The sequence below is a fragment of the Cariama cristata genome, unplaced genomic scaffold (assembly GCF_000690535.1).
Source record: "Cariama cristata isolate BGI_N322 unplaced genomic scaffold, ASM69053v1 scaffold9852, whole genome shotgun sequence".
In the NCBI taxonomy this organism is placed as follows: Eukaryota; Metazoa; Chordata; class Aves; order Cariamiformes; family Cariamidae; genus Cariama; species Cariama cristata.
This window is the reverse complement of record NW_009603235.1, coordinates 71399-81037: the sequence shown is the minus strand read 5'-3', so window position 1 is coordinate 81037 and position 9639 is coordinate 71399. Positions and strand designations below refer to the sequence as shown.

General features: G+C 38.7%; 1 protein-coding gene across 1 annotated transcript in view; it reads left to right on the top strand.

The window, feature by feature from the left end:
- Positions 1-1643, top strand: part of LOC104157670 (collagen alpha-1(III) chain-like) — a gene marked incomplete at its 5' end in the record, with an annotated part of 8384 nt that extends 6741 nt beyond the window's left edge. Inside the window, one exon of the mRNA XM_009695094.1 lies at positions 450-1643. Coding sequence (XP_009693396.1) covers positions 450-596 — 147 coding nt within the window. The remainder of the gene's footprint in view (positions 1-449) is intronic.
- Between the last annotated feature and the right edge of the window lie 7996 nt (positions 1644-9639).

Below are 9639 nucleotides of genomic sequence, written 5' to 3'. Positions count from 1 at the left end.
AGGAATGCATCTACTTTGCAGCCACTTTGTGGCCATTTCTTTAACATAAACGTGAACAGCTACCTCATTACTGCTGTCGCTTTTTCCTGAGGCCAAAACCTCTTTCCAAACAGATTAGTCTCTTGTTCCATCTCCCAGCACGCAGAACATATTTCAGTCCCGAGTCAGAGCACTGGCACCGCTCCAGAGTACTCTACTGTGCGTCAGGGATCCCATCCCTTCTGAGCCGCAAGGGCTACAACCCCGCAAGATCTCCCATAAAAGGTCCGGGAATGAAGAATGTCTAGCTACGTGCTCCTTTCTACAGAGACTGCAACCAGTTGGACTTATTAATATGGAAAGAGATAGTATAAAATTCAGTAAACTGTAGGGTAAATTTCACATAGCCCAACACTGATAGCGCTAACAAGTTTTTTGTTTGTGTTTTTCTTTTCTTTTCAACTTCACAGAAACACACTGGTGAATGGGGTAAAACAGTCTTTGAATACAGAACGCGCAAGACAATGAGGTTGCCTGTGGTTGATATTGCACCCATGGATATTGGTGGCCCTGATCAGGAATTTGGTGTGGACGTTGGCCCGGTCTGCTTCTTATAAGTCAAAGATCCTGCTCTTTCTGAAACCCCAGCAAACAGATTCACACTCCAACTGTGCTCCTTTGTTTTAGCCTTGTCAGCTAGTACAGATGACCATCTGTATCCCAGTTATTTATTAACAAAATTTCTGGGGGAAAAAAATCAATTTGATATCAAGGGTTATTTTTTTTCGCTATTACACAAATTACAGTAAAAATGCTTTTTTGCTCTATTTTTTTTACCAAATTTCATCTTCAAAACATGTCTCCGTGGTGCTATAATACAACTTCAACACTTAATAAAACAACACTGTGTTCTATTAGTTGAATGTTAGCCAATTTACAAAGCACTGATTGCTCCCAGTACCAAAGTTTACCCTTCTTTCTAAGATGCAGTCCATAAAGCTAGGAAGACCTCCCTGTTTCAACTACCTCAACATGGACAGAAACTGGGATGTGTCTGATGAGTCAAACCAAAAATCAATCAAACAATTCAATCAAAACACATTGGACCCATTGGTCAATTTGGTGGAATCATTTGGTACAAAATTGTCTATTTCTGTACTGATTAGCTGTGGAAAAGTACAGTGTATTTTAAGAGTTTAATACCTTAATGTCAGTAGTCACCGTAATTTTATTGTTGGATTGTATTCTGTTATCAAAGGTGCTTCTCTACTTTCCTGTCATTGCTGGTCAAGACCACTAAAATTAGGGAAGTGTAAAAGACTAATATGATGGTGCTAATGTATTTTTCACTCCTAACTCTGCAAGTCAGGGTTATTGACTTGCTTGGAGGAAAAAAAAAAAAAAAAAAAAAAGGTAAAGGATTTAAAACAATTGTAATTGTCTCCTGTCAAAGATCGTCATTGGCATGTCATAGTTGAGAACTTTCTCCCTTCACTCTGTAAAAGTCAATAAAGATGCAAAATTGTGAACTTCTTTTGTCACGTTAACACATTTATAGTGTTGAAGGTTAACCATCTTTGTAAGCTTTTATATGGTTGTTGGTCTATTCCTTACAGAGACACATAATAAAATATCTTAATAAAACTCCTTGTTGTTTCATAAAACTGACTTTTTATTATTATTATTATTATTTTGCTATTTGTATCTCTTTCTTCAAACAAATGAATAAGGCACGACACAACCCTGGTACAGTTAAAGTGACTGATTTTCCTAAGATAATTTGTGTGAAGGAAAACTTGGTAATCCTAAGGGATACAGTTTATGGCATCATACCATGAAATTTTCTTTCTTACTTTTTCCACTCCTCTCCATCCACTGGCTCATTTTTCCAAGCGTGGTGAGCTTCTCTGACTATCAGCAAGAATTCAGCTCTGACAGCAAGTGCCCGTGCACCTAGGCAGATCAGTTTGGAGGAAATATAACAGTGTACTCCTCCCTCCCCCAAAAAACCCTGCCTCAGGCTAAATAAATAGACAGTCCCAGGCTACTATCTTTTCAGATGGCAGCTTAAATAAAGGGCCTAAGGGTCTCCTACAGTGCAGGCTAGAGGCACGAGCAGTTTGATGAAGCTGACAATCCAAGCATCTCGATATTTTTATGGCCATTGGAGCCACACAACTAAGTCATTCCCCAGATCTTGGCAAAAATTCAAGGAGACACAATTACCACAGTAGTTTGATGGTGCCTGAGCTTCAGGACAGAAGAAGGAAATTAGCTGCACACCAGAATCCAGGCCGTGAAACCTTTCCCAGCAGTAGATGCTGATAGATGCTACTCAGTCTCTCCCACGAAGGAAGACAAAGAGCCTGCCCCCACATCACTGCCGCACCACCACGTGTTGCTCCACAGCCCAGGATCGTGAAGGACCCTCTAACAAGGTTAGACAACAAAAATTAGAGAGAAAAAAACATTCAGATTCTTAAAGGTTCTCATTGATGATTATGGATCACACATCCTCTGAGAATACTTCCTGGATTGGCCCAAGCAGGAAAACGGGCAGAGAAATGCTGGTTTTTTTTAAGAAACCTCACCAGATTTGGGTCTGAGCCAAGACACTGCCCTGCTCTGACATCACAGAATTTGGACATGCCCACGCAGAACCAAAATAGTGAGGGTCTGGAGAGACCTCAACAGCACAAAGGCAGTATCAGCACAGGCATGACTGTACTTAAGGCAGCATAAAAGAATAGTGCCAGAAATTCATAAAAAAATATTGGCTCTCACAGGAAACCTCCTCATTTTATGGTGAAAATAGCTACTGTTTATGGAAGATGAGAATTACATGTAAGTAGTAATATTCATCTGACATAAATTACATGGTAGGAAGTCTTTTGATTGGAGTTGAAATTTTATGAAAGCAGCTGGTAAGAATGCTGGCTGGTGGAAAAATGCCTTGGAAAAACCTGTTCTTCAGCCCCGTGGCAGAAAAAAATAACCTCTGTAATCTCCAGTACTACAGTGGCTGAGTGAATGGCTGGTAACAATTACCCACCCTTAAAACTGAAGGTTTGGGGGCCTTTTTCTGAAGAAAACATCAAGTCATTGATTAATCATTTCTACTACTGAACCGTGATTACTGGAATGTTTGTAGAATACACAAAGAAATAACCAAGATCACCATAAAATAATTTACTTGATCCAAATACTGTCATTTTTTTTTCAGATGATGGTCACTTATTAAGCCACCAGGATTCCGATACTTGTGTACTTTTATAGAAAGATCTTTGAGATAATAGAACTATGAAACAGATAAGGTTAATAAACAAGAATTAGCTGAGAAAATAAGGCTGGCCTTTGGAAGATTTAGATTCTTTTTTTTTTTTTTTTTGACTGACTGATTTATTGTCAGCCTGCAAAAAATCTCTAGCTTTTATTTAATGTGGGAAATAATATAATTAAAAATCTTACCTGACACTTTCAGACTAGCAGCATCATTACTCACTGTTAGAGAGCAGCACATCAAGTTCATAGACTACAGCACTTCTGGGAATAACGCTCTTTTGCACAGGTAACTAACAGGGGTCTTTCAAGGCTGTATGGAAACACCACCGCCTGCTTTCGCGCTCTAAGATAAGTTGATTTTTAGGCACATGTTCAAGTGCATCTTCCTTTGGCATAGAAATTTAAGGTTGTATCAGAGAAAAGAAAACAAAAATAATACTATAGTCTACGAAGTTGAAAGAGATGCATGAAGTTAAATTAGAAGCATGAAAAAACAAGGAAAAAAGTTGCCCACACTGTAGTAAGACTGATAAATAAATTTCTCATTCTGATCCACAGCTTCTTACTTAGTCATATGTTACACCAGCTGATATTCAGACACTTCACAGCACCACATTACTATGGCTCTTTGGAGAAAACAAGAAATAAAACAAAATACAAAACCCCTGTCCTTAAAGAGTTTCCCAGATCATACCAACAGCTTTAAAATATCACTAATTTAAGTTTTAATATTTCCTTGAAACTTCACCTTTCCAATTAATTGCAGGTTAGCACCTAAAGGTGTAGCTCTTCTGCAGGATACCAGAGCTTTTCTTCTGGTGAACATGGACTCCCTGACTATTGTCTGTGGCATGGGGACTATTTCAAAACCTCCTTTCTACATTCTTTATGGAAATGATATTTTAAAAAAACCCAAAACATGATAACAATCCAGCAAACCTTTCTCGAACAGAAAAACTGCTATCTGATTAGGCCCTAATTTTAAACAATTTTGAACACCTGTGAATCACTCAGACAGCCTTACCTCCCTTTGGGTGAAAGGTAAGGCATTCTCCTTGGGCATCATCTCCAGCAGCTGCGTGGCTCCAGGCACGGCTTTAAAAGCCCCACAAGCCCCCTTTCACATCCCTTGGTGGGTGCGTCGTGGCTCCAGCAAGCTCCCTGCTGGAGGTAACCACCAAGGGACAGCCACCGGCAAGAGATGAGCCAGTCAATGAGCTCAACGTCGCACGTCTGCACCTCAGCGGTAAGTTTGCAGCCAGAACCAGGCCAGGGCAAACAACTGCTTATAATGGGGGTTGTGATGGTTTCTGAATTTGAAAGGCTACCAGGAATTTCTTTGGGAAGCTGGCTAATTATTAACAACTTTACTTGCTACAAAAAAGAAGCTAGACACTTACATAAGCAGCAGTGCAATCTGTAACCCTCGCTTTGTTGTGACATCGGCTAAGTAGTCCTAAGCTTCTATTTGCAGGCAGTAACCTGGAGGAAGAGCTGTCTATGAGAATTTTTAATTCATCTTTTGATCTTCCCAAGACACACACACTGCCATGCTATGGCTGTCCTGATAACTTTAATAGAGAAATTTAATTTCTAGTATTTCTCATTAGCTGCATATTGTTTATGTAAGCTAGAAAATGCGTTATTTTGGAGGATCGGTTATTGTTCATAACAGTAACACAGCTTCATTGTAGTCACCAAATTAGAACACATTTCTAATTACAGATAACATACCCATTTAAACCAAGACTGAAACCCTAACGGTTCTTTGAAAAATCATACCCATTTTTTTTCACCAGGAAAGAAGTCAGGTCTGGCAGGCTCTGATTTTTAAACCAAGTGTCTCTCTTCTGGAAATGTAAGTAATGAGGCATTTGCTGCACAAATCTTAAGCTACAGTAATGTATGAAATATTTTTTATTACGATTTAGCATTTTAATTCAACATGTGCTTGTAATCAGATGTCCTTGATTATGCCTTGTTATGCTCTTAAAGAAAATCTGTAGAAAGCTTGATTCAAAGTACTAGAAGAGACAGATATTTGCAGGAGTTTTTAGGATTTGGGAGATGAAGAGATGCTTTCTGTGTTTCTGCCTACCTGTTTACTGGGAGGAGGTGAGATGTAGTTCACCCTGCACTGAGGAATTTCTCTTCCAGGGTGAATGATGACCACCAGAACAAAATCCTGGTGGTCTTGTCTTCCCACCTGCTCTTCATCCTGCAATAGCTTCATCCTAGAGGATGTCCAGAGGCACTGGAGGTGTTCCAGTTTCAGTGGGGTTTTGTGAATGTTCCAGTCATAACTTACATTTCAGCTTCACTATCTTTGTTATAGTAACTCCAAGGTACCTGAAAAAGTCTCCTCATTCCTCCTCTGCAAAGCAGAGATTAAGATTCCTATCAGGAAATGGCTGAATTGATACCGCAGCAGGCAATGCTTTTGACTTAACTTTTTTTTTTTTTTCCTGTAGAATCACACAGCATGCTCTTTAGAGGGCAGAGGCCCCTAAATTACAATGACGTTTCCTACAATTGTCACAATCTTCTGTCAATGTCGTATTTCTTTGGTGCAGGGAAGATTGCTCCCTACCAAACATGTAAAAATATGAAGTTTCTAGAATTGTAATAATGTTCTTTTGCTATAATTAGCTGGGTTTGTATCTGATTTTTCACTCTGTTGACTAAGGCCAAAAAGCAGTTTTGTGATGCTTTGTCAGATGTGAACTTCCACAGGTTTTTTTTCTGCACAAACATTCCTAAATAAGGCTGCAGTCTTCCCTGGAGGATGGATAGTAATACCTCAGCTGAGGAAGTAATTTTGTGATAGAAATGTTTGATAGTGCAACATTCTTGATATTGAGAACACAAGAGATCATAATGATCATGAAATATTATTTAGAAAAAACTTAAGGCAGAGCTTATAGAAAGATGGCTTCTTACTCTAACAGCAAGGAAATAAAAATGTGTGAGAATTTAGGAGGAGCGGGTGGATGGAGGAAAAAAATGACTCTCCTAGCATCCTGCTCAAACTACAGCCTTGCCTGATACCTTAATACTTTTGCAGACCTTCTCCCAGCAAATGATAAAACATATAATGCTGATAGTACAATAGATATATATTAGCAATCAAGCTCTCTCCCATGTTGTGTGAATCTATGAAGCATTTCAGTTTTAATCTTTGCATCACTCTACTCAGGTCCTCCTGAACACTGTCCAGTCCATTGGCTCTACTACAGCATGTCCTGTTTCTCATCTCTGACATTGTGTCCCTTCTTCTTTGGCTTGTGGAAAAAGCAGGTTTCTTTTACTATTCTTCAAGATATTGCCCAATAATCACCTCACAGGAATGAGCAGCAACTTCACAAGCAAGCTGCTCTTTTGTACCTAGTTTTTCTTTTGTGACCATACATACGCTCTCTTGGGGTGGACAGGGTTTAATGCAGGTGGTTCTCAATTGTAATTCATCATATTCTTCATAATGGTTCTCATGATCTCTATTTGATGCATTAGTAAGTATTATCTCTGATTTCAACACGAGCTACATTTCTGAATAGCATGACAGCAGGTAAAACAGCCTGGCTAAAAATATTCTACCTTTTAAGAAACTGAATCTAACTCTCTGGTACCCATCTAACAATTTTGCTCAAGAAGGCTCCTTCACGGATATTCTGATTTCTGCAGAATATGCTTGAAATCACACACTTCAACAAAATCTTTAAAATCCTAGCAAGCAAACTGCGATCCACTGGACACAATAATCCAAAAATCAAAATGATGTATTTTTTTTCTAGCATAAACACACAGTTTGGCCAACGGGGTCTATGGGTCCACAGTTTCTTTGGCATTTCTATTTCAGCTATTGAACTGCTGATTTTGTTTTACCTTTTGTCATGAATTTTTTTAACGATAATACCATCATTGTCTAATACTAACACTTTTACCTTGTTTTCTCTGTGGTATTTGCCTACTTACAGGGAATCTTTTTTCTTCCATTACCATTTCAACATTTCCATTTAGTTCTGCTTTTCTTTTTGCAATTCATTTACTCTCGTCTTCCTGGAATCCTAGTCTTATTTATAAAAATCCTCCTTCAGCAACACCACTGCTTAGTGAGTATTAAACCTTCAGTATAGTCTTAATTTCCTGAAAAAATAATAAAAAAAATCCATACATTATGAAAGTGTTTACCAGTCCAATAACTACCTCGCTCAATCTCAGGCAGCTACAGGAGATACAAGAAACCTAGGGGCTCTTACCGTGCAGTAATAAGAAAAATAATATTTTTTGCTCTTAACACATATTTAGTCTTTTTACTTGCCTTCATAGAGGGGGGGAAAAAAATCTTCCTCATTCTCTTCTATTTGCTTGCCGTATTTTGTAGACTTTGGCTGTGTTGTTTCTAACTATAACGCTGTGGTATTTTCTTCCGTACATTTCCCTGTTGCTTGATGCATTCTTCTACTGCATGTAGTACTCCTGGTATTCTACAGAATCTTTTAAGTATTAAAAACTTAGAGCTGCTTATTTATGATGGCTACAAGAAGCTAAGTCAGGCAAGGAAGGAGTTTGGGAGGGAGAGGCCATGAGATTTGAACTTACGCTCTCACGCACCCAGAGACAGCAGAACCACCACTGAGCTAGAAGGGAGTACTAAAAAGGTCTGTATGGAAGGAAGGTGGAGGAGACACATCTTCAGCTGCTCCACCAGCCTTTTGAAAGAGCAAACATTCAGCCAAAATGTAAACTCTTCTTCATAGTCACTCTAAAATTGAGGTGCATAAATCCAAAACTGTGATTTGAAAACCCCTCTTGTTCAGGGAGGACTTAAACCATCCGTTCCTTGTTTACCTTGCATTTCAAGCACCCAGAACTGCTCAGTAAAAAGAGTTCTCTGCAAGAAGGCTCTGAAGCAGTAGGGAGGCTATGATCACATCATGTATGCATCCAGAGCTGGGCTCCTCTAGGAAACGCACAAGGAACAAGAACATTTTTTTCTTTTTATAAAATTAATTACTTCATTATACAGTATATAAATCAATATTAATGCTGCCCAGTTAAACCACTGGGCACGGTACCTGATGTATCCAATAAACTGTAGCGCTGTGATCAGTTCTGTCCTCTGTATCTCTTTCTGCTCAAAAGAAATTAAGAGAAAATCTCAAGCAGGAATAAGAGAAAAAGCCTTGGAGAAGGCATTATTAAACTCCTTACAAAATATAATGTATATCTAATATAAAGTTGAAAGATCACTAAAGCTAGTCAATAGCAAAATAAGAATATGCTCAGCCTTACTCGAATCTCAATTTTTTTGTTCATTGTGCTTGCAGATAAACAAACTTTTTCATTTCTGGGAACATTTATCATAAACTCCAAGGCTGACTGGGTATATCTGAAAAGTCTTTCACATCTTTTCCTCCCTCAGCAAGAAGGCATTCTTTCCAAGTGGTCTGTAAAAAGTGGTCAGTTACTGTGCAGCTGAATAAAATCTAAGCTGTGAAGGTAAAAAATTAGTCTTAAAGAAAACTCATAGCCCTAGAGACCAAAGCTTCTGCTTTTCCTACTTGGCTGGTTTTTTGTTCTTGGTGAGATATTAGAAAGGATAGGCTCCCTTCCACTGACAGGGCCCCTCGCAGCAGGTAAGCCTGCTTGGTCCCAAGCCTGTAATCAGCTGTGTAATTACATACAAAGTCTGGTATTTTATATCTCGAGTTCAGTGGCATAGGGATAACAGCATGACAGTGATGATACGAGCACCTTCAGAACAAACATTGCAAATCCAGGTGAGTTAGTTAAAATCAAATTATAAAAGAATCCATGTCTTTCTCTAAATGTTCAAGATAAACTACCACATCAACTTCACCACTGATGTAAATGTAGAGCAAGTGCCAAATTATGAGCAGTGACTAAGACAATTTTACCTTCTAGATGCGATGTGAGTGAATACTTGCCACACAACTATTGCACTACTGGTTTTGAGAAACCAAGAGAGGCGGTGTCAGCTACTGCCAGTCATTTCTCACTGAGGACAGGTCAGTTATGGAAAACAACAGCAATGACCAACTCTAATTTAATTTAAAATGCAGTCTGTGATACCATATTATTGTAACTGCTCTAAAGGGCCTTTTCTACCATTTCTGAGCCCATTTGCAACAGACAGAACTGTGCTAAATGTCATAGCTGCTATTTACTTAATGCTCCTTTATAAATTAATCAACTTTTTGCAAATTATCAGCTCATTAATTCTAGATTCACAAAATTAAAGCTGTATTTACAAGAGGCTATGCCACATAGCCTGGATAAGAGGTAAAGCAGTGAAATTCCCCCCATCCCTTTTTTTTTGTCTGCTTAAAAAGATTCTACAATACTTTGAGGAGTGCC